This window comes from Biomphalaria glabrata, chromosome 4, assembly GCF_947242115.1.
Source record: "Biomphalaria glabrata chromosome 4, xgBioGlab47.1, whole genome shotgun sequence".
NCBI lineage: Eukaryota > Metazoa > Mollusca > Gastropoda > Planorbidae > Biomphalaria > Biomphalaria glabrata.
In genome coordinates this window covers 21,540,718-21,567,623 of record NC_074714.1, presented here as the reverse complement: position 1 = coordinate 21,567,623, position 26,906 = coordinate 21,540,718, and the positions used below count along the sequence as shown (strand labels likewise).

General features: G+C 37.4%; 1 protein-coding gene across 1 annotated transcript; it reads right to left on the bottom strand.

Annotated features, from left to right (window-relative positions):
- Positions 1 to 26,906, bottom strand: LOC106078307 (uncharacterized). The gene is made up of 6 exons (XM_056026084.1): positions 26,853 to 26,906; positions 9,850 to 9,994; positions 8,833 to 8,960; positions 7,086 to 7,197; positions 4,661 to 4,797; positions 1 to 629 (listed from the first exon to the last, which is right to left on the bottom strand). Coding segments are annotated over exons 1-6 (738 nt in total). The 5' UTR covers positions 26,854 to 26,906; the 3' UTR covers positions 1 to 414.

Genomic DNA, 26,906 nt, shown 5'->3' with positions numbered 1-26,906 from the left:
AAAAAAAAAAACACTGTCATATTTTTTTTTTTTTTGTGGACTGATGAAATAGACCAAGTAATCCAGTTGAGACATTTTTAATTTTCAAATTAGAGAAAATTAGAGAAAAGAACAATCCGTCAGGACTGAGTTCTGGTCAGCCTGGGTCTCCTGTTAACTGTAGAGGATGCATGCTTCTAATTCACCATTACATGCCTCTATATAACAGTCTCTTTTTGTCCCTAGTGTTATGTTACAACTATTAAGAATATCAGACAATTGACGAAAGATGTTAGGGATACTGGCGCAAATGTGCATTCATAGCACAAGTAGTTTTAGATGTGGAAGCATGGTCATGTTTTGATGCTGCGTGGCTAGAAAGATACGTAAATACGTATACATAGACTTCATACGGCCGCGGGTCTTACTACACTATCACAATAGACACAATATACAATAAGAAAAAACTACGAATTCATAAAGATAATAGTGAGTTATCGACCCTGCTCCATTCCCTTCACGAGATCTCTCCGTCTTGAGGGGTTCTGACTCGCTCTCCACTGTGTCGATTACTGTGGATATTTCTGCTGTTGTTGTTGTTGTTGTTGTAGTTGTCTGGACTGTTGATGTTGTTGTTGTTTCCTCATAGCCTGTTGTTAATTCGTTTTAAAAAGAAAAAAAATGATAATAAAAAATAAATATGAGTAATTTGTCCTTGAGAAAAACAGAATGCCTTAAGTACAAGCTACATGTAGGCGTATCACAGACTAATTACATATAGGCTAATCACAGACAAGTTACATATAGGCATGAAATCGACCTGCGTATCGTCAAGGCCAGTGCATCCTATCTTAGACTGTCTAAAAATGTCTGGAACAGACGTGGTATCACCACAAATACAAAGCTAGGGATCTATCGAACCGTCATCCTCCCTACATTGCTCTATGCCTCAGAAACGTGGACAGTGTACAGAAAACATGCAAAGAAACTGAATCAATTTCCACATGACATATCTAAGAAAAATACTGAATGGCAAATGGCAAGACAAAATACCTAATGCTGAAATCCTTCGAAGAGCGGGTCTGCAAAGCATTCATACAATACTGATGCAGTCCCATCTGCGATGGGCAGGACACGTCTGCAGAATGGAAGACCACCGCATCCCTAAACGACTCTTGTATGGCCAACTAAACGAAGGAAAGCGCTCGCAAGATGGTCAAAGAAAGCGCTTCAGGGACACCCTCAAAGCTTCTCTGAAGGCGTTCAGCATAGACCCAGCTACCTGGGAGACAGAGGAACGTGACAGAGCATCATGGCGTCGCAATGTGAAAACTGGCGTACAGGTTGCTGAGGAAAAGAGAAAAACGCTAGCAGAAGAAAAATGCCAGAGAAGAAAAGCAAGGCCCACGACACTAGCTCCAGCTGGAATAACATGCCAAGTGTGCAGCCGAACATTCCGGGCTCATATAGGTCTCACCAGCCACATGAGAAGGCATAAAACCCCAGTGCAAAGTCCTCAGCTCCCTGGATGACAAAGTGGTCATCATCGAACCCCGATGGACGAACTATATATATATATAGGCTAATCACAAACTAGTTACATATAAGCTAATCACAGACAAGTTACATATAAGCTAATCACAGACAAGTTACATGTAGGCTAATCACAGGCTAGTTACATATAGGCTAATCAAAGGCTAATTACATATAGGCTAATCACAGGCTAGTTACAGTTACACTCTATCCAAGGAATACAAATACACAACAAAAAAGAGCAATCAGAAACAACAGAACTCGATAAAACTTTGACAATGCTGCCTGGTCGTATGGAATGCACTTCGAACTGTGTTCCCGATGTCCCTGAGTTCGACCCATGCCCACTTCCGTCCCCTGCTGCCCTGCATAAGATTAGGACGTAATAATCTTTGTTAGTTTTGAAGGAACCAAACGCTGAAGTTCTGGAGAACTGGAACGCTGAAGTGAAGTTCTGTGTTGAGGTGGAACTTTGGCCTCTGTATATTTAGCCTTTAAAAATAAATTTGGCCTCTGTATATTTAGCCTTTAAAAATAAATTTGGCCTCTGTATATTTAGCCTTTAAAAATAAATTTGGCCTCTACATGTATATTTAGCCTCTACAAAAAATAAATGTGGCCTCTACATGTATATTTAGACTGTACAAAAAATAAATTTGGCCTCTACATGTATATTTAGACTGTACAAAAAATAAATTTGGCCTCTACATGTATATTTAGACTGTACAAAAAATAAATTTGGCCTCTACATGTATATTTAGACTGTACAAAAAATAAATGTGGCCTCTACATGTATATTTAGACTGTACAAAAAATAAATGTGGCCTCTACATGTATATTTAGACTGTACAAAAAATAAATTTGGCCTCTACATGTATATTTAGACTGTACAAAAAATAAATGTGGCCTCTACGTGTATATTTAGACTGTACAAAAAATAAATTTGGCCTCTACATGTATATTTAGACTGTACAAAAAATAAATGTGGCCTCTACGTGTATATTTAGACTGTACAAAAAATAAATGTGGCCTCTACATGTATATTTAGATTGTAAGTAAATACTTGCTAAAGCGGAAAGAAGAATTCAAGCCTTAGAATAAATGTTCTAAAAAAATGATAAGTATCAGATGCCAGGAATTTCATTAATTCCACTTATCTTATTCATGGTAAACCAGTAACACAAACTAAAAACGCAAAATACCTAGGTGTTATAATAAATGAAAAACTGTCATGCGACCTCCATATTGATGAAGCTATCAAAAAATCAAACAAAGCATTAGGATCTATTAAAAGAAATTTCTATAAATCAAATAAGAACATAAAACTAAAATATTAACCTTGGTTAGGCCAATAATAGAATATGCATCCTCTGTTTGGGACCCATCAACTCAAGAAAACATTAAGAAACTAGAACAGACACAAAATAGAGCAGTGAGATTCATAACAAGCGAATATTCGCATTTGACTAGAGTAAAACCTTTAGAAATTTAGAAAGCGTTCAGGACAGAAGACTCAAAAGTAAAGTAGCTATTATACATAAAACACTGAACTATGATCTTCAAATACAAAAACAAAATTTAATAAAATACTCAGAAAGACAGAAAGATATAAGCACATTCCTCGTTCCATATGCTAGGACAAATTTGTACAAATGCTCCTTCTTCCCTAGTACTATTAGAGCATGGAATGGGTGCCTGAGCTAGCCAGGAAAACCAGTGACTTGGCAGAATTTAAGTCATTGGTTAATATGCATGACTAAATGCATGAAGCGTAGGAAGTAATCATCTTGTTTTTTGAAGTAACGTCTGTATTATATAAGATAAGATAAAAGATGACAAATGAGTTTGTACTTTAACAAGTCAACGCACTGTCTGGCAAAAATGGAGGGACTCATCAATACAAAGAAAAGACGAAGGCTGGGCTGCTTTGATCATATTATAAACTCACTGCCTATAGTTACTCTTCAAGGTACAATGGGGGAAGGACGAAGTCATGCGAGGACAAGCTGACTGGAACACGTGAAAGAATGGACTGGCCTCTCCCTTGATATCCTGCTTAGAACAGCTACTGACCAGGAAAAGTGGAGAGATTTTGTTATGCGCACTGTCACACTACCCCTACGACGACAGTCAAAGGACTAATGACAGATGAGATGCATATTTAGCCTCTTCATGTATATTTAACTTAGTGGTTCCTGCCAAACAGTCGTTAAAAGACTCTTTCAGCTACCATTGTTTCAACAAGCATTATTTTGAAAAATATCCATCGCAACCACAAATTTTAGACATAATCTTTATCAATGAAAAAAAAAAACTCGTTCTTGCAATAGAGGAGTTATCATATTGTTACGAATCTCACTATCCAGGCTCTCTGCAAACTGCACCATACACCACCAACTTAAAGAACTTGACAACTCAGGGCTCCAAAATAACGTAAAGGTTTAATGTCCATAAATAACAGCCAATACTGTACAATTGGCAGCACGTAGAACAGTACAAATAGCTCTCCGATAACAAATATCTTTCCGTTTATAGCCGTACCGACGTACCAACTCTAGCACTGGCTTCTCCGTCTCGTTCCGGGCTTGCACTGGGTTCAACAGTTCAGGAGTGACTTCACACACTAGGCTCGTTGTGTCGGACTCGATCACAGACCAAGATCAAGAGGCCGTTCGTCTCAACTGTACTTGATAGTACTCCTCGCTGAACCGTCGTAATGCTCCGTACAGAACCACACCGCTGAACTGTGCTGTAGTCGACCGTGTTCTGAACCCCTGGCGTGAACCTCCTATCCGAACCGACTTGACTGTGTCACCTTCACTCTTTATATAGGGTCCCTAATGGCCTTCTAGAACCGGACAGAACGCCGCTCGACGTTTCTAGGTGGTCAGATGACTACAACTCTCGTGACGCTCCTGAGCTTTGTTCACGACGTCGATCCTTCCCGAACCTTTATGTTAACACTCGTCTCGGCCGACAGTCGTAACTCGTCACGGTTGACCGCTCCTCTAGCGCTGGCCTGGGGCGATTTGCGTCGGCTGACTTCACTCACACCACTACCCCCATCTGTGCCACCACCAGGTTTATAAAAATATTAATACTGCAAAGTGCTTTCACCAACCCTACCCTAATATGTAGTTAACATTACCTGGACAACTGTATAGTCTTCCAATGGGATGAAGATAGGGTCGCATCACAGTAGAGGCTAGGAACCTGACAGAGTCGGCACACTCTGTTTCTTCAGCATTCAGCCCGTCAAAGCAAGTCACAACCTCATTAAGAAGACTGAAATAAAATATATCAAAATGTGACTGACAATCGCACAATGAACGATGGTTAAGGGCTCTTAGGATATTCCAACGTTTCTGCGCGCGCAAAATATCTATTTTTTTTAGAACCGTTTAACTAATGTTTTTACTTTCAAAAAATTCTAGGCCCTAACAACATTGCAAATACAACCTATTTGTTTGAAAAGAAAAGATACCTAGCAGATTGATAAAGTTGATTTAGATTTTGAAGGTCACCGCAGAAAAAAAAAATGTTTTCGAAAAATAATATTGTGGAGAGAGGGGGAAATGAAATCAAGGACTTCTTTTTCTAGCGGAATACTTTAAATGCCTTGAACGTTCATAACACAACGACTGTTGAACAGCGAATTTTTAAAAAAGTGCCCAGAATATGATATAAGTAAAATATTTAAAAAAATAACCCGATAATGTTTCAATCTTTAGCAGTCCTCGTAAGGAGGAAAAGCCGCTATTGGGTTTGAGCAAAATGTCCGTCAATCCGTCTTTCATAATCAGTTCTCAAAAACTAGAAGAGAAATTTAAAATCGTGTTTCAGCATGCGTTGTGGCTTGCAACGTTTAGGTGCAACGGCTATTTTTTTGTTTTCTAAAAGCAAACCGTTTTGCTTTTTAAATTAATTATGCAAGCGATTTATTCATAAAAATGATAAAAAAAATACACCACTTCTAAAACTGTACATAAATGTAAGTGAGATTATGTAAAGTTTTAAACAATATGTTAATAAAGAAATTTAATTTTTGGTGAATTTTCTTTATCAGTTATCCATATATCTGTAAAATGTTCAAGAAATGTTACAACAAATATAAATATTAATTAACTGTGTCTAAGAAACCTAGCTATCGATAATAGGTTATTTTTTTATTATTTTAAAAGCATATAAGTGTTACATGGCTGTTGGAAATCCCTTATATTTACATATTTACATTCGAATTTATTATTTTGCCCAAAATGTCGAAAAATTGTCTTATCGATCACAGATTGTTTTGGGTTTGTTTTTGTTTAAGGGAAGGATAGCGCTCACAAGGCGGACATAGAAAACGCTTTACGAACACCCACAAAGCTTCTTCGAAAGCGTTCAGCATAAACCCTGCCATCTGAGAGAGCATCATGGCGTCGCGCTGTAAAAACTGGCGCACAAATTGCTGAGGAAAAGAGAACAACGCTGGCAGAAGAAAAGCGCCAGAGAAGAAAAGCAAGGTCAATGACACTCGCTCCAGCTGGAATAACCTGCCCAGAGTGCGGCCGAACATTCCGGTCTCACATAGATCTCACAGCAACTTGAGGAGGCACAAAACCCCATTGCAAAGCCCTCAGCCCCATGGATGCCAAAAGTGGTAATCATCGAACCACGATGGACGAACTATAGATAACAGCAACGCCAAATTAATCACTTTGGACAATCAAAACAAAATCATGTCTTGAATATTCCTTGCAAATAGGCTGATCCGATGGGGGCCGCTTCTGAGTTAGTATGATAACACAAACCTTCTTTGTAATCTAGTTTTTGCCTGAATTTTTGTTTCTTTAGCTTTTGGACAGATTAAATTATTACAGTGTATATGTTAATAATAATAATAGGAACATCTTCGTTGCCTGTCAGAGGGCGGTACTGCTGCAGACCTGCCACATCACCAGAAAATTCCTCAGTGGAAACTGTTAAAGGGACTACGATGAATTTTGTTTCTCTTTAGCGAAACTCGACCCTGGCAGCGCCAGAGAATGACTACTCGTTCATTTCTAACATAATAATAATAATCTTTATTGTCCGTAAGGAAATTTGTCGTTCAATTTGTGCATTATAACCAAAATGTACATACACAGCATTTTTCTATAGCAAATACTCTCATAACTTTAATGTTTCTTTCTGCCTCAGCCAATATTTAAGGCATTTTACGCACAAGCTAAATATACATGTAGAAGCCAAATTAATTTTAGCAGGCTGAATGTTATTGCAGAGGCCAAATATACTGGTGCATTTTATATATATTATGTTGTATTATATAAATAGGTCTGTACTACGTGGCAACGAGCTATTGGTCTAAACTGCCCACAGGTTGTGACGTTGCAGGTCAGCGTTCAGGCCTTCTAGAACGAATGGTCTGGGATTTCTTAGTGTGAAGAAAAAAAAAAAAACCTCGACTATTGAATTTCACTCGTCAATACATTTCTTTGATGCCCAACATATCTGCAGAGAGTTATTTGTATTATCTGTTGTAAATATCTTACAAATGCAAGGCTTTGAAAGTGATCAAGTATTGAACTTACTAGCAACGCTCTGCATTTACCATGTTCGGTGCCGTGTAGAAATGCTTTAAACAACTTTCAACTTCGTCTTTAAATTCAGAAGATTGAAAACATTTAGAACTTTCTGTATAGTCTGCAAAATGAAATATAATGAGATTAATATGCATAAAAATGTCAAAAGTTTCTAAGAAAAAATGTTAATACAAATGGCCGGGTCATGTTTCGCAGTCTAGGCGTCTAGGTAGAAACATGCATGCAGAGGAAAGATATATTCATGAATGAAGGACTTCAGGGGGGAGTCGGATGAAATCAAGTTCACTGCACTTGGCAGGAATGAAAGAAAGTCTAGTTAAACCCTCACTCATTGTTCCTCAAAGAGGGCGTTTTCCAAATGGCGAGCATACCACAGCATCTATGATGAAAAGGGGGGGGGGGACGAAATAAGATGATTCCCCCCCCTCCCTTCCCAGTGTTACCCAGCCTTTCTCTTTGTTGACCAGTGCATGAGTATTAGAGCTGTAGAAAGGATGCTAATGATTGGAGCCTGCTCAGACAAAGATTGCTTCTATCTAGGCCAGATAAGATGAAGAGCCTAAAGCTTTAAGAGACGTACTCTCGACTTTCATTACAATCAATAGTTATGACGTAAGTGGCATCCGTCAGTCGCCAAGCGAGTATGGGCATTAGCTTTGGTCAAAACAATATCGCCCACATAGCAGTTCCCCCTTCTCCACACAGTTGATCTTTTCAAAGGCACGTCAAGTGCCGATACAGTTAGGGATCAGTCGGCATTGCAGGCTCTGCCATGGCGTAACACTATGTCACAGTGTGCTGCAAACTGCCTAATGGTCACCAGCTCATTGTTGACTCCCGAAGTTTTTCCCATGTTTGGAAATAGCCGCAAGAAGCATAGGTTTGAATTGAGTTTTCTTTCTCCTGTCTACATAGCCTGCCAAGACTAACGAGCCCCTCCTACCCGAATCTTACTTGTTTAGGCGCCAGTTTTTCACTTTTGCCCTTTCTCCTGTTAGTGTAAACAATTTCGCCGAACTCAGAACCTGAAATCTGAGCCACCGAATTGAGACTGGTTGTTAGTGGCTATTAGAGACGCATGCCATTAAAAGCCTGTGCTTATATCCGTAACCACTTCCGGCAATGATAATCTTAGGACTTATAAAGAGAAATCAACTAGAGAAGTGGCTGAATGAGTGTGCAGGAAGGCCGGTCAGCGCCCCTCCCCCGATCTCCCAATAGTGAAGGTAATCTGTGTATATAGTTCTTTACGTAACCCAACCATGCGGGACACCACGCACACACGCCCACTCTCTAACCCTCCCCCCGCCCGCACCCGCGCCTTCCTCGCTCTTCAGGCATGCGCACACTGTTGTTGGCCCAAACCCACCCCATTAGGACAACTGTGTCTTTCAGGAAGTGTTCACCCGTCACTAAATAACGGCGTATGCTACGCTGCGGGTCGGCTAGTTTATATGAAAAGACCAGTAAGAATATACAAAATTTACAAAACCTATATAAAGAATTACAACCTAACGGTTCCAGTGCTTGGGGCGGCTTTCCCACTCGCTATCTCTTCGTTAAGTTACTGAGTCCGAGACTTAGACTTCAAATGAAATAGCAGATACTCCTACATGGGTTTTTTATTCTGTGGATGGTAAGACCTTTTGGATTGTCAGTTCTTGTTCCGTTTCAACACATCCCTACGAAATGTAGAATGCTGAAAGCTAGTATGTGATGTACGAAGTCTAATTACCTTTCTTAAAGTCTTTGCAAATAGTTCTATAAAGATTATCTATCATGTTGAAGTCCACCAACTCTTCGTCTTTACACCCTTTAAGAAAATCACTTTTTCGAGCGCATTCTAACGCAACTTGGAAATTACTGTGAAAGATTAAAATACATGAAATGAATGAATTAGTTAAGATGTCATGTCTAACAAAATATTTGTGATTGTTAAGTTGTCAACTTGCTTAGATTTATGTTTCTTACTTTCATGTTCAATGACAGAGAAGCTGAGAAATTGGTTGGTGGCTTAGTTGGTACTTCAGAAATTCATAATAACTTGACAAAAATGAGACAAGTGAAACTTCTTGTTTATTTTATAATATGCTTATTTAGTACCAAACGTTAACCTAATAGCAAACTTGGAGCATCATCTGAGAAGAAACAATTAATATTTTTAAAGAAATCATATTTTTTCCGAAATTGAACCAGCATTCTCTTAAACATCTCGTTGTAATCGTCTCAAGAGGTTTGCTAACGAGATAACTTACCTCTAAAATATTTACTATGCTTCTCATTTATTTGGCTTCATAGATTCGTTACAAATGATGCACTGGGGGTTTTTTGCAATTGCTCCTTTAAGTAACATTTTACCGCAGAAATCGACATTATATTCTCTTTGCTTAACATGTATGTCGAGATACATTTTCATTGGATTGTTTCACAACAAAAATATTACCTCCAATAACATGGGCTATAAAACGATGGCGTATGATTAATTATTAACCAAATAGCTTTTCATTGCGTCACGACGAATCTAATATCTAATTTACATTAATTTAAACTGTCAAAAACATTTATACTGCAACAACATATATATATATATATATTATCAAACTGTTATAGCTACTTATTTGTTCGAAAGAATTCCAGGAAACAAAGCACATTTGTTTCAGTTCGTTTGCTCAAAAAGTTTCAGGTGAAAGAGTCCGAGTAGGAGTGAACATAACTTTTGTGTCAAGTCATTAAGTAACTTGTTACTACTCACCTGCATTTGGTATCGAAATTTTCCCCAGCAGAAATAAAACCTTGAAACGTGTCAGTGGTCACTAGTTTATAATGAGAACAGGATTGGTAATTTTTAAGTCCACACTCTGATCCTAGGACAGCGGTCACTCCAAGTGCTGAGATCACTAGCAAGAGAGTCAATAGAATAAAATGTAATAACGCATCATGAACAATGGTTGCTGTAGTTGTTTGTTGCTGGCAGGGCCGGTCTTAAGCCACTGCAACCTATGCGGCCGCAGTGGGCCCCGCGCTTTCATAGGCCCCGCGCTAAGTATATCTGCAATTGCATAAAGATGCAAAATATACGAAAAAGTCGTGGAAATTTTTTTTTAATCTCCTGAAAATTAGACAAAATTGTTATATGGAAAACACAAATCTTACGCGAATAAAAAAAAGCATTGTCAGCTTTCATATTGAAATAAAAATATAATAATAGTGCGAATTTTAACCGAAGCGAAAGTTCCAATAGAACTAGAATACGTTTTTAAAACGATCAAAACCCGAAAATGAGAACAATCACTTCTAGTGAGACAGCTGAAACAGATTCTATGAAGAATGCAAAAACTGCAGTGGTGAATGTCGTAAGAGAAGAAGAAAATGATGTAACACTAACAACTGATCAACATGTCGTAAGAAATGAAGGCAATAATGTAATAACTGATCAACATGTCGTCATAGATAATGAGCTAAATGTGGTCGATTCATTGCGAAATCTGGATTATCCTGCCATGTGTCTAGAAAAAAATGGAAAGATCTTGTATTGACTATTAGATTTATTACAAAAAGGTCCACCTGAGATTACTTTGAAGAATTTTCCGAAAAATAAGGATGGTAGACATTTCTCTTAAGTGCATTGCAAACTAAACCTGAGTAATGGTGAAAGTGTTTTACGTCCTTGGCTGATATATTCTGTGTCAGCAGACAAGATCTATTGTTTCTACTGTCGTCTACTGGAAAAACAAAAAAGTTCCTTTTTAAATGAAGGATTGACCAGTGGCAAAGCTGTACCACAATGCTAGCAGAGCATGAAAAAAGACGCCACGACCAGTTGCTGTGAAGCTGGAGCAAGACTAAGTACAAAAAAAAAACAACAGGCATTGACAAAGTTTACCAGGAGATGCTTTTTTCTGAAACTAAACGTTGGACTAGTTTCAATTGTACGCTTTCTAGCGAAGCGCAATTTAGCTTTCAGAGGGAACATTGAGAGCCAAGTAATGGGAATTTCCTGGTCTAGTAGAATTACTCGCAAAGTTTGATCCAGAAATTCGACGTGTTACAAATGCAGTAATTCATGATCGTTACCTGGGAAAGAAGGTTTAAAACGAACTTATTACTGTAGTAGCTGATGATGTTGTGAATTCTATCCTTCAAGACATCAAGAATGCAGTGATATTGGATTGTACTCCAGATTGTACTCCAATATCTCTCAGATAATGGTTAATGTGAAAGAGTTTGTGGTTGTGTATGAACGTTTTAAGTTTCTTCCTGTTGTTTCTTCTTGTGACGGCGTGGGATGGCGACAGGCAGGGTTCAAACACTGGATCATTGAGACGACAGTTCAGAGAGAATACTTGTGCGAAATTTCAGCTTGATCCGAGATTCGATTTCGGAGAAATAACGTGTAAAAACTTTTGACCAGACAGACAGACAGACAGAGTGAGTTGATATAAGCTTTGTAAAAATACAAATTTTTTTACAACTATTCACTGTTGGTAGTAAAAAAAAATGAACAGGGTTATATTAATAAAGGAGGTGATTGTTCAGTATATTTTTAATACATTTATGAAGATGGTATTGTTTTTTTTTCTAAAATAATGTTTCGAAGAAAATTGATATTACTAAATTAAGTATTTTCTGTCGTATAAGATACTTATATTTTAGATAAAATGTTTGCTCTAGTTAAAAAAAAAAAAAGAATGCATTTAGTATGATAGAAGTCGAAATTATTTTACAACAACAACAAATAAGCAATGTATCGAACCATATTAATAGAGTACAACTACATACATATCTTCCTAACTTATATAATACAAACGTTACTTCGAAAAAAGAAGATGATTACGTCCTACGCGTCATGCATTTAGTCATGCATATTAACCAATGACTTAAATTCTGCCAAGTCACTTGTTTTCCTGGCTAGCTCAGGCCACCCATTCCATGCTCTAATAGCACTAGGGAAGAAGGAGCATTTGTATACATTTGTCCTAGCATATGGAACGAGGAATGTGCCTTTATCTTTGTGTCTTTCAGAGTATTTTGTTAGATTTTGTTTTTGTATTTGAAGATTATGGTTCAGTGTTTTATGTATAGTTGCTTCCTTACTTTTGAGTCTTCTGTCCTGAAGACTTTCTAAATTTAGTGATTTTACTAAAGGTGTTACTCTAGTCAAATTCGTTGTTATGAATCACATTGCTTTATATGGATATATGGATGGAAAATACTAGACATTTAACCAAGGCGAAAAGCTTCTTCTTTGATGCCTTCATTGAGAGATTTGCCCTTTACAACATAATCAAGATTAATTGTAATAAACACAAATTTAGATCTCTAAAATGACTAAATTAGGATCAGGGTTGGCCGTTAGGAACCTGTAGAGACTGCGGAAATCCGGAAACTCTCCATGTGGGATCTAGTGCCTTAAACAGTAACTTATATGCAGCTAGGCTGGCTCAGTTTGAGCAAATATGGCACGAATATAGTTATTTAGTTTCTGTTTTCACACCGGCCATAGCCCCGATAAAATGGCTTTGATCTATTAAGCTGCTTTTTTTTTAAATTGACAATTTTAACGTGAAGACAAGGGGATTCAAAATAATTTACTGTGTTTTCTTTTATAAATCTCAAAAGACGCATTTAAACCAATATCAATTCGACCTATATACAGAAAGCTTATTTAAGATAATACACAGCACAACTTTATGGCAGAGACCTGGAGAACCACCGTCATTATTATGAAAAAAACAACAACACGTATTCATCAATACCTGCCTCAGGAAGATTCTAATGATCGTTTTGCCAGACAAGATGAATAAGACAAAGACTAAAACTGCTTTATTGATCCTACGGAAATTTGTTGTGATTATAAGAACTCTTTTCTCATATAAAAACAACGCAACAGACAAGTACACATAAATACTACAGACACAACATAAAGAGTTCATTCAGCGATTACACACAGGCATCTTGATCCTTGTCATGTTTCTTGATCCAAGGGACTAATGAGGAAGTTGCACAGAACGAAACAGCAGACCATGGAGACTTTACCGAGACACTGGCGATGATACGTCACACCCTTCGCAAGCCTGCATCCAACATTAGAAGTCAAAACCTGGAACCCCCAAAGGAAACAGGAAGAGGTGACTGCCCAGATATACATGACGACCAGCTTTGGAAGTAGATGCCAAGCAGAGGGGCAAGATTGGGGGGAGTGGGCAGTTGGAGAGATTCATCCAGAACCGAGACACCTGGAAGAAGCTGTTTGGTGGACCATGCCACAAAAAAACCTCCCCAGATTAAAGCTACATGATCTCGAGCGTAAAACTTTGAAAACAAGGTTATAAAGGACCAATTATTTATTATAGTCTGGATAAGAAATAGCTAATGATTCTATAACGATACTTTTAACTACAGTCCTAAAATTCCAGTTGAACACAGGAAATAATGGATTTGATTTCCAAAAACAGCGACAGAAAACTATTCGTCTTCATGCTATACAGGAAACCAACTAAATCTAAATTCTCAATTCATAATATCCAACATGTTATACAAATAAAAACCTTAAAACTTTCAGTCCATATAATGTAATACTGTACACATTCATACCCTGAGAATATATGAGCTCAGGAACGTAATTTTTTTTATACATAAATAATGACAAAAAACAAGGTTACAAAGACAGTTAGAGTGGAAACACAAACTCAAAATCGGCCCCCGAAGTGGTCCACCCAGACATGTTAAAAAGGCAGATTTCAATATTTTCAGAAAGAATATCAGAATGAAATTCTATCAAAGGCAAATGACAGAGAAGAATGGAGAAAGAATGTTGACAGATTATGTGTGGTGCCCCAACGGTCCAGCAGACCGAGGGATAGATGAAACAGAATGTGAAGTTCGATGTGAACCTGCTAATTGATGTAATTTTTTTGTAAAGGGTCGATCTCTTATTCAAGGCCTCATGAAGAAACAAAATATTTCAGCAAATTTTTTTTTTAATCCTTTAGTTTGGTGTATGGTAATGATCCTCCGCGTATCAGTTCACGAGAAAATATGGTAAAATACGTATTAATTGTTTTCTAAATAATGTTCCACTTATATGCATATTAAATACATTTTTTCTCTTTAATAATAAAAGTAATGATTTTTATTGTAAATGTAGTAAATATAATGACAGAACTAATGTAACTTAGCAATATAGCTGTAAAAATATTTTTTTTACAAAAAATCTAAATCCGTTTGCATAAATGTGTTGAAAATATGATAAATGGTTAGCTCCCTTACAAAATAATCCTTCCGTGTTTGTAACTATTAATAGTGAATAGTTGTAAAAAAAAAAAAAGGTGTATTTTTATGAAAAACTGCTTACATAGTTGATTTGAAAAATTAGATTTTTCACTTTCAGAAAAAAAATAGTAGCCGTTGCATCAGAACTTTGAATTGTCTTAAATATTATGATGTAGGATTTTCACTATCTTTTCTAGTTTGCGAGATTAAAACGGGACGGACGGACAAACAGACCACACTAAACTAATAGGGTTTTTTCCCCTTTCGGGGGCCGCTAAATATTATACATTCCGTCTCAACAAACATGCTACTAACAATGTGGAATAAAGATACTGTTAAGTGACAAACTCATCAGAACGCGTAGCCCCAATAATAATATTAAATTTTCATATTTAATTTTTTGTTATCTGATGAGCAAGCACTTTCATTTTTAAACTTAGAAAAAAAAAAAAGAAAATCACTCACAAATATATACACCATAAATACAGTTGAAATACATTCTCAGAAAAGTCCACAAATCTATTTTTTTTTAAATGGTCACAGTTCAATAACTAGTGTCCCAAATTCGACAAAGGTCCAAATAACGAAAGTTTCTGTTGTATTGATTATTGGTAACAGAAAACTAAAACCGTAGTTCCTTAGTCATTGTTGACTGCTGCGCTCTCTAGTGGCTACTAATTTATAGCAGCCTCTTGGTGTTTAGATAACGGAGTCTTAGTCGTGAGTTACAAGTGCTCATTCAAATGTTGAAATACGTAAGAGCTAAGATCTTGTAGTGTGTGTGGCAGTGGCGTAGCTAGGGTGGGGGGAGGGAGGGGGGCCCCAAATGAATGGTTTTTATTTTTACATTAAATATTTAATATTACGCAAAATGCAGGGGCCATCAAAGAGGTCAAGCACCCGGGTCCTCAACGATGGCAAATTACTAGCTATGCCCCTGGTGTGTGGGGCTACCTACTGTCATATGTTCGTAACTTCTATTTCCTTTGGCGTAATTAAAATGGGTATCGTAGTATTGTCATGACACACACCTACACTCATACACATATACTCACACATACACACGCAGACACATACTTATGCACTAGCACACACATACACTCAAGAACTATTTACTTTGTACTTTGCTAAGTACATACTTGATCTATTTACTATGTTGCAGGAAGAAATGCTACTATCAAAAACCTTACTACAATACACGTTAGTTGGTGAGTAGGCTATAGTCTAGACTCTTAGAGGGTAGAATGGTTACTCCTGGTGAGTATAATGTGTAGCCAGGGCCAAACCAAAGAATTACAGGTTAAGTTGACCCTTGACAAGTGGGAATTCCAGGAACTTATAACAATATACATTTTTTAATATTGTTGTTGTTAGTAAACTTAATAGTCTATCATATTTTAAACGTACAAGGGTATACGTGCAATAATTAATTTTTTTAATGGCTTTTACTAATAACGAAATATATATATATATATAATATATATATTTGTTACGCATATATATATATAGCTTCCTCCTTCGTGATCCAAGATGAGCACATTCTCATTTCCTATGAGCTCGAAGATGGCTGTAAAAACCGATCCTCGCTTTGTAAAGCCGGCCGCATACGAGGCATGGGTAGGTTTGGTCAGTTGCAGACAGGCCTGCTTCTTCTCTCAGCTTTTTGTTGGTTCGGCCACTCTTCTTGCTTCAAATCTCGAGACTCCGAGACTTACAGCTTCACGTCATGAGAAGCGACCTATAGCTAGTGCTTCCCAGCCGTGAATGTCGATATCGCATTCCTTGAAGGAGCTCTTGAGAGTGCTATAAAGACACTCTCAATAACGAAATACATGAAAGCCCAAGGAATAGTTACAAAAAAAGACAATATTTAATTACACACACACACAAACACACACATAATTAATAGACACCAATATTTTGTATAATAATTAAATACTCAGCTTGTAAACCTCGGATTCCCAAGACGCTTCCAACGAGCCACCAACGTTCGTTGGGAAGCCATGGCGGCTTGCCGTTGTCCTGGCCACATGGCACACTCGTTATTCGTCTTCCGTTAAACAGATCAGCCCAACTTCATCTGCCCCCAAGATCGAAAGGGTTACACTCCGCCCACCACTCGATAAACCATCGTTTGCCTTTGAAGCATCTCAACCACAGTGAGCTGGTGTAGGCCTACATAGGCGATCAGTTCGAACAACCAAAGTGAGCTGGTGTAGGCCTACATAGGCGATCAGTTCGAACAACCAAACTATGACAGTCACAAATCTGGCCAGAAAGCCAACACCATGCGTCTCTGAAACCTCGAATTTCGGGCTGTCTGAGCTTGTCCGAGCCTGTCAGTCTAGTGACTTGGTGCCAAATTTATTGCGTTATTTTTTTTTTCTTTGTTTCATGCACACACAAAAAAATCGAGAAAGGGAAATAACCCATGATTCCTCCATGGGTTAAGAAAAATAAAATCCCTAGACGCATCCCTTGACTCTCAACACAGAAGTAGCGAGGCATGAGTTTAAAGTACATTCATATCCAGAGCTTAGCAGGAAATACTAAGAAGAGTAGCTTTTTGAAGTTATCTTATTATTCTCGTGATGTTTCTTCTTTACATTCTTTATTTTGTTCATAGCATTTCAAACGTCGCTTCTAATCGAAGATCTGTCGTTCTTTAATATTTTAATATACCAAAGATTTCTCCAAAGCACACGCACACACAAAAACATACACACTCACAAGCACACACTCACACGCACAAAAAGAAAACAGCCTGCATAATGATAACTTATTTTTACAAAGCTTATGATTGCACACACTCTTAATCCATGACAATACATGAATAAAAACAAGATTACAAAGACAGTTTTTGTGGAAACACAAACTCAAAATCGCCCCCCGAAGTGGTCCACCCAGGCAGGTAAAAAGGCAGACTTCATTAATTTCAGAAAGAACATCAGAGTGAAATTATATCAAAGACAAATGACAAAGAAGAATGGAAAAAAAAGGTTCACAGATCTTGTATGGTGCCCCAGCGGTCCAGCAGCCCAATGAATAGGTGAAAGTGAATGTGAAATGTGAACCTGGCCTAACTGATGTCTTATAATGAATATCTAATTGATCTAATTGTCCAAAAAAACATTCTTCTGATCCAGAGTCATTTCGCCCGTATGCAAATTACCACCCCAGTGGTCAAAGGTCACAAGCCCCAGCTAGCCCCTCCCCCACCCCCGCAGCATCCGTTCACTAACAACTTCGATAGAGCCGACACAGCCGTTAGGCATGTATTAGACAAACGATGGCTCTAATTGTATATCTCTCACAAAGACAAGTGGACAACATAAACACATGACATATAGAAGCTTCAGTGGGTATTTTCGTAGCATTTTAAATTCACTACTTTTTCTCTTAAAAACTTGGTCTCTGGTGCTGTAATTCATTTATGTTTTATCTATGTATGTATCATTTGTTTCAGCACCTAGCTTCAACTCTATGTTTACGTTTACAGCATTATTGCTCGTACCCACTGGGGTGGTAATTTGCATACGGGCGAAATGACTCTGGATTAGAAGAATGTTTTTTTTTTTGGACATTCCGATGGTCTAGAGCAGTGTTTCTCAAACTTTTTTGTCTGGCGGCACAGTAAAAAAAAACTACAAAAGTTTCGCGGCACACCACGAAGATCAACAGTTGTTTTATAATAAAAAGAAAAAAAAATTACCTGTTTTTAAGTAATACATTAAGCAAACACTATTGCATAACGCGTAATGAAAAAAATGCAGGGTAGTCTTGTAGTATCATCGACTATACACATACGTCGTACAGTACACTAGGCCTACATGTGTATGTCTAGCTGACCATTTTGTTAAGGGTTAAGGGTGGGCCTGTTTTTGAGAGCAAATGTGATCTAATCGAGGCTCCAGAGTCGACAAACAAACTCACATTTCATCGTCTATTGTAAGAAGTCTCTCTCTTTTCTTAGACTTGATTTCAGTCAGTGCTCAAAATCCAAACTCACAAAACCATGAAGATGCAAATGGAAGAATTATTTTGATTGCTTTTAAACTGATTGCAGGATATAACTTGTTGATTAAAATCTAAAACACATCCAGGCATTTCTCGGCAAAACTTGACTTAAGAACGGCATCGTTTCTTCAAATCAATGAGCTTCTCTGCTTCTTCAGTTGTCAAATTTGTAGCTTCATTGTTTCCAAATGGATAACTGAACCGTCCATATTCATTACTTCCAACTGTTGAAAATTAATGCCACAATGCTGACTGCAATTGTGTCAAAGTGTCCAGAATTTCGGGGGTGATTTATTTAGTTGAAGCACATCCATTGTAAGTAGGAAAGCAGTCGAAGACTCCTTTCGAGATCTTAGTTTGCCACAAAGACAATTTTTCACCAAATGATTCAGTTTGAGGATGCAGTGATGATGGTTTCCGATGGTCCTTGAATTTAATTTGTCAAATAAATCAGGGAGAAACGTCACATTAACCACCAGATCTCGTCATGAATAGAAAATCCAAAGTCTTTTTTTTTCAGCCTCCAAGAATGAAATCAGCTCAGCCTTGAGTTGGACGGCGCGCTTTTACAGTTTTCCCCTGGAGAGCCAACGAACGTTGGTGTGATACAGGAGACATTTCTAGTCTGAATCCATTGCTTCACAGAGCTGAGAGAAAAGTCGGGATGCAAGCGGTCGAGATTTGATGAAGTTTACAACTTGAATCACTTGATCCAGAGCAAACATCAAATCTTTTGGTAAAGATTTGAAGGCAAGAGCTTCTCTGTGGATCATGCAGTGAACAACTAATACATTTGGATTTTCTTGACGCACAAGAGTGAAGAATCCCTTTCTATTTCCCTTCATGGAAGGACAGCCATCGGTGCAAACGCTGACAGTTTTCCCACTGTAGTTTGAATAGCAAAACATTTTCGTTCACCACTTTGAAAATATCTTCGCCTTTGGTCGTAGTTGGTAAGCCTTTTCAAAATAAGAATTCGTTGACACATTTTTCATCCTTTATGAATCGAATATAGGCTAGCAGCTGGGCTTTGCCACTAATGTCTGTGGATTCATCAACTTGAAGAGTCCACAGCAGAGACACGTCATCGTCAGCCCAGTCGAAGTGTTCGCAGATTTGATCTTGTAAATCTGACGATAAGTCTTCAATTCTGCGCGAGATAGTATCATTTGACAAAGGAACTTTTTTAACTTTTTCGGCAGCATTGGGTCCAAGGATAGTTTCAACAACTATTGCTAAAGCTGGTGCAATGACTGATTCAGCCTCTGTGTGTGCTTTCTTGTGTTTGGCTAATAACTGAGCAACCTTATAACTTGCAATCAATCCCTTTTCTGGCAGCTTTAGGTAGTTCGTAAGTGTCTTAGCTTGTTTATTTTGTTGAGCCCTGATGTTTTCAAAAGTATTTCTTCGGTTGCGCTTTTACAGCTGGATATTTAGTTTCCAAGTGTCTCTTCAATTTGCTTGAAACAAGCGCCTCATTCAACAGAGTTGCATTGCAGATCAGACAGAATGCCATGGTTCAGAAGATATGAAACCATATCTGGTGTAATCTTCTTTGTACCTTCGTTTGGTTCCTTGCTTTTCATTTAACGCTTTCGCAGTTTCATCCTTGCTAGCGTATTTCTCCATGGATAACAATGAATAAGGCTTATTGATAATTTGTTATTATTAGCATACACCTAACCAATTTACATGAAACACATCGTTACCAATTCGAGAACTGCTGTGCGTCTGCTAAGGCGGCCAACATTTTATTCATTATAATAATATATGTATAGTGGACAATTCCATAACCTGAATAGCTAACAGCCCTTTCCGTCATAATGGAAAGATCCACTACTACTACTGGTCATTGCAAGTGGAGATGTCACCGCAACGTAAAATCAAAATTTAATATTAGGCAGACCTGTGTAACGCTGCTCGTGTGGCGTTCTAAAAACTCCCGCGGCACACCTGCAAATCTTCGGCGGCACACTAATGTGCCGCGGCACACAGTTTGAGAAACACTGGTCTAGAGTCTAGAGGTTAGTTTCGCTTGGTGCGTTATCGCTACTTTCTCTCTTAAAAACTTGGTCCCTGGTGCTGTTATTCATTTAAGTTTAATATATGTATTGATCTAATTGTTTGTAAAGGGTTAATCTCTTATTCAAATCCTCAAGAAAAAAAACACATTTCCATAAAATTCTTTAATTGGGTGTTCTATAGTTGCAATACAACGCTGCAGTTTATGCGATAATATGAAAAACTACTTATTAATTGTTGTTTTAAATTATATTCAACTTATATGTATACTAAATAGATTTTTGTTTTCTCTTTAAAAAAACATTTTGTGTGTAAATGTAGTAGTTTGCTTGACAGAACTTACAAAACTTAGTAATGCAAATGTAAAAAAAAATTTTTTTGTAAAAAATCTAAAACCATTTTCATCAATGTATTACAGATATTGTACATAGTCATCTCCACTACTAAAGAGCCTCCCATGTTTGTTACTAGTGAATAATGAAAAGTGGTGTGTTTTTATGAAAAAACTGCTTGCATAAGTGATTTAAAAGATTAGATTTTTCGCTTTCAGAAAAGAAAAAAGTAGCCGTTGCATCAGAACTTTGAATGGTCTAAAATATTATGATGTCGGATTTTCACTATCTTTTCTTTCTGAAAATATTGAAACCTGCCTTTTTACCTGCCAGAGTGGACCACTTCGGGGGACGATTTTGTGTTTATGTTTCCACACAAACTGTCTTTGTAACCTTGTCCTAAGTAAGAACAGCAGATTAGGTTTTTGAACTAATTTTTTTTTAATAGCAGGATAATGCACTGCAGATACCTCAGAATATGCATTTCTTTCTATTTAAAATACCGGAAATAGTGCCTAGCCTCAAACCTCCCTGGGGGAGCGCTGCGAGCCTCCCCTAGACCCCATTGCTGGAAAGGATGGGGTGTTTACGGTTTTTCCATTCATTCCAGAAAGAGCCTATTCTAGGAAACAATAAACGTCTTCCGAAAGAATGAAGGGTTAGGATGTAATAAAGATTAATTATGCACACACACACACATACATACATACATATATATAAATGGGGGGGAAGACCCCCCCAACCCTCCCCGAAAAGAATCCTGGCTACGCCTATGGCTTTGCACTATTTTCCCTTGTTCTTCGCATGGCATGTCTTATCACGTAGTTTATTACATCGATATAACTGTCCGAGACTTTGAATCTCGCTCGCAGAATTCGCCTGGAATGATCTCCCTTCTCCCTCAAGAACATTTGGCAGACATGACGATCTTTTTTATTTATTTGATTTAAATATGAGCCCGAAGTGCCAGTATCCATCCGGCTACACATCCTTCAAGTTAGTGCTGTCCCCAGGACACAGCAATGTCAAGTAGCAAACTTAATGGTCATCTAAGTCTACTTGATCCTGTCATACATTTTCTCAACTTTTCTTTCCCTCAATTGCTGTAATAACATTCTAGTATGTCTTAGTATTGCGACACTTCAACTGGTCACTGGAGACAGGACGACCAAGTCAACAAGGAGAGTTTCAATTGGCTCAAGTATTGACGTTTGAAAAAGGATTTAAACGGGAAGTTTTATCGATAAAACCATCTGTCGGTTAGGGGGGGGGGGGTAAACAAAAAAGAATTTCTGGAGCTTTTTTTAAACAAAGTCAAAACCCCCTTAGCTACGCTCATAGAATTTGGTGACTGTAGTCTGCTTCAGAGGTTTTTTAACCTCAAAGATATCTGAAGAGGGTTTTAAACTCAAAACCATCTTAAAATGAAAGCCCTCTGGAAAAGGGGGGATTAAACTCTTGGCTACGCTCATAAAATTTTGTGTGTATAGTTTGCTTTAATTTTATATTGAAGAGTTGGTTTTTAGCTTCAAACCCCGCTGAATGAGATTTTAAACTCAAAACTCCTCTTGGCAGGGCCGGTCTTGAGCCACTGCAACCAATGCGACCGCAGTGGGCCTCGCGCTTTCATAGGCCCCCCACTAATTATATGTGTTATTGCATAATGATGCAAAATATACGAAAAAGTCGTGGAAATTATTATTAAAATCTCCTGAAAAATAGACAAAATTGTTATTTCGGGTTGTCATTCAATATGGAAAACACAAATCTTATGCGAAAAAAAACAACTCGTTGTCAGCTTTCATATTTAAATAAAAATATAATAATAGGGCGAATTTTTACCAAAAACCGGAAGTTGCAATACTTTTTTTTTTACATTAAAAGTCACCGGCATATAAAGTAGATCAAAATCTATCTCAATCTCATAAAAAAAAAATTATTAGATCTGAGACATATATACATCTAGAATTAGCCTACAATGAAAATGTTATATAGATCTAGGTCTAGTTCTAAATCTAGACAGATTTGATATTAAATAAAGACTAAACTAAGACTATCAGTCAACATTAGACTATAGGCCTACTACAACGATTTCAGATCTACTAGAATTTACTAGATCTAGATGATATTTAGCAGGTTTTTGTTGAAAGATAGATAGAAAATGACCTCAAAGGTCAAGGGATGTTTGTAGAAAATATGTATCTGGCTGCGAAAAGAAGCCAATGAGGCTTCAGCTAAGAACCAGATGGACGCCCTACGTACGTTTTTAAACGATCAAAACCCGAAATTGAGAATATAATTAGGGCCTACTTCTATCGAGACAGCTGAAACAGATTCTAGGAAGAATGCAAAAACTGCAGTGGTGAATGTCGTAAGAAGAGAAGACAATAATGTAACAACTGATCAACACGTAGTTATGGATAATGAACAAAATGTGGTTGATCCATTGAGGAATCTGGATGATCCTGCCATGTGGCCAGAAAAAATGGAAAGATCTTGTATTGACTGTTTATTACAAAAAGGTCAAATCTGAGATTAGTTTGGAGAATTTTCCGAAAAATACGGATGGTAGACATTGCAAACGAAAACTGAGTAATGGTGAAAGTATTTTGCGTCCTTGGCTGATATATTCTGTGTCAGCAGACAAGATCTATTGTTTCTACTGTCGTCTACTGGGAAAACAAAAAAAGTTCCTTTTTAAATGAAGGATTTGACCAGTGGCAAAGCTGTACCACAATGCTAGCAGAGCATGAAAAATCGCAAAGGCATTTAGACGCCATGACCAGTTGCTGTGAAGCTGGAGCAAGACTAAGTAAAAAAAACAGGCATTGACAAAGTTAACCAGGTGATGCTTTATTTTGAAACTAAAGGTTGAAATCAAGTTTTTCCAAGACTAGTTGCGATTGTACAATTTCTAGCGGAGCGCAATTTAGCTTTCAGAGGGACCTTTGAAAGACTTGCTTGAAGAGCCAAGTAATGGGAATTTCATAGGTCTAGTAGAATTACTCGCAAAATTTGATCCAGTAATGGGGGAACATCTTCGGCGTGTTACCAATGCAGAAATTCATGATCATTACCTGGGAAAGAAGATTCCAAACGAACTCATTACTATAGTAGCTGATGCTGTGGTGAATGATATCCTTCGAGACATCAAGAATGCAAAGTATTTTTCAGTAACATTGGATTGTACCCCAGACATAAGTCACAAAGAGCAGATGTCATTAACTATCCGGTAAGTATCAAATTGGGTTAATGTAAAAGAGCCTATGGCTGTACACGAACGTTTTATTAAGTTTCTTCTTGTGGAAAGTACAACTGGGAAGACTTATGCGATGTACTAGTGAATGAGCTGGAAAAGTACTATTGGACAGGACGCGATGTACTAGTGAATGAGCTGGAAAAGTACAACTGGACAGGACGCGATGTACTAGTGAATGAGCTGGAAAAGTACAATTTGACAAGACGCGATGTACTAGTGAATGAGCTGGAGAAGCTTGAAGTAAATGTTGAAAATATTCGTGGACAAGGTTATGATAATGGTGCAAACATGAAAGGCGTCCATTCTGGAGTTCAAAAACGGCTTTTACATATTAACAAAAGAGCATTTTTTATTCCATGTGCGTGTCCTAATTACAATCTGGTGGTAGCAGACATGGTCAAAACTTGCCCTGATGCGTCAACCTTTTTTTGTAACTATACAACGCGTGTACACTATCTTTCAGCATCTAGAAAGAGATGGTCACTATTCAGAAAGCATGTTTCCAATCTGTCTGTAAAACCTCAGTGCTAAACGAGGTGGGAATGTAAAATAGATAGTGTCAAAGCACTTCGTAATCAATTACCTGAAATTTGTGATGCACTCGATGAATTAGCTGAAGAGACTAATGATGCGTTAATTAAAAGTAAATCAGAAATACTGTATAAAACATTGAAGCAGTACAAAGTCTTAGTGTCACTTGTGTTATGGTAGGACGTGCTCTTCCAAGTCAGTTCTGTGAGTAAAGAACTGCAAGGTGAAACAGTAGGTCTGAACACTGCTATGGACTCGTACAACAACTTGATGACTTGGCTAAAGAAACTGAGAGTTGATAGGTTTGTTCATATTCTTGTGACAGCAAAGAAATTAGCTGAAAACATGGAAGTTGTTGCAATCTTTCCAGCCAAACGTCAAAGGAAAGGGCAGTATAATAAATCTTTTGAAAACTTCACATCTGGAAATGCTGAAGATGACTACAGGATAAATTACTTCAACAGAATTGTGGACACTGCAATTCAATCCATGCAGCTGAGATTTGAACAGCTGAAATCAAACCACAATTTATTTGGGTTTCTTGTCAGCTTCAAGAGCCTTCAGCTTGAGGACATTAGAAAGTTTGCAGGGAGCCTTGAGCAAGCATTGGCGTCATCAACAGACCAGTCGGCAGATATATGTGGGCGAGAAATAGCAGTTGAAATGGAATGTTTAAGGCATATTCTACCAAATACCACCAAATTCCCGGTAGAAATTTTAGCTTATCTGTCCACTAATGAAATGTACACTGCTTTCACAAACTACTTTGTTGCACTCAGAATTTTTTTAACAATACCCGTAACTGTGGCATCTGGTGAAAGAAGCTTCTCGCGCCTTAAACTAATCAAGAATTACTTGGGGTCAACAATTCACGAAGAGAGATTGAACAAGTTGGCAATTCTTGCTATTGAGCCTGATCTATGTAGGAAACAGAATTTTGATCCTTCACGCAAGGATCGAAAAGTAAAGTTAATTTGATCGTGATTTTGTACTTAGTTAAGAATGAATAAAATGCAAAGACGAATTTATTTTCTTATTAAGACCTTTATTTTAACTTATCCTTATCCCTACCCAGACTAGGCCCCGCGCAACCCGTTCCGCATAGGGCCACTCAATCGCTAGGACCGACCCTGCCTCTTGGCTAGTATCTTGTGACTATTGATGCTTAAGTCTTATATTTAAAACGGGATTTTATCATTTTAAAAAAAATTGGAGTGGGCTTTAAACTCAAAATCCCCCTTGGCTACGCTCATATAATTTGGTGGCTGTCATTTGTATCATTTTTTGTTTTATAGAAGAAGGGAGGTTAACCTCAAAACCCCCTGGAGGCAAGTGATGATTTAACATTAAACTCTCACCTAAAATAAGCAAAATGAAAGTAAAAAATAAGTCATAAATCCCCCCCCCCGGTCGTCTACTAAGTGAACTAAATGGGATCGCTTTTAGTTGCCACCTTGTTCAAACAATTAATTTTGTAGTGCACAAGAGAAAGAGCTTTCTCATTCTAGGGAAGAAGAGAACTATTCAATAATTACTCGACCATTATGAACTTGAGTAACTTGATTGTGTATAAATTAGCAACATTTCATCTTCAGAAGGGAGGCGAGGTGGGGGGGTAATTACGTCATTAATATATAAAATGCAAATAGCTTGAAATTCCCTAGACCACGGGATAAGAAATGTATATAGTATAACAGACGGATATGTTACTGCGTAGATAGATAGATAGATAGATAGATAGATAGATAGATAGATAGATAGATAGATAGATAGATAGATAGATAGATAGATAGATAGATAGATAGATAGATAGATAGATAGATAGATAGATAGATAGATAGATAGATAGATAGATAGATAGATAGATAGATAGATAGATAGATAGATAGATAGATAGATAGATAGATAGATAGATAGATAGATAGATAGATAGATAGATAGATAGATAGATAGATAGATAGATAGATAGATAGATAGATAGATAGATAGATAGATAGATAGATAGATAGATAGATAGATAGATAGATAGATAGATAGATAGATAGATAGATAGATAGATAGATAGATAGATAGATAGATAGATAGATAGATAGATAGATAGATAGATAGATAGATAGATAGATAGATAGATAGATAGATAGATAGATAGATAGATAGATAGATAGATAGATAGATAGATAGATAGATAGATAGATAGATAGATAGATAGATAGATAGATAGATAGATAGATAGATAGATAGATAGATAGATAGACTTTAAAATTATATGCTTGTTGAAGTATTTAAAAGACGTGAGAAATAAAATATTTTTTTATAACTGACTTGGACAGAAATTTGCGTTGGTAAAAGATCCTGGATAGTACTCTCCATCAACAG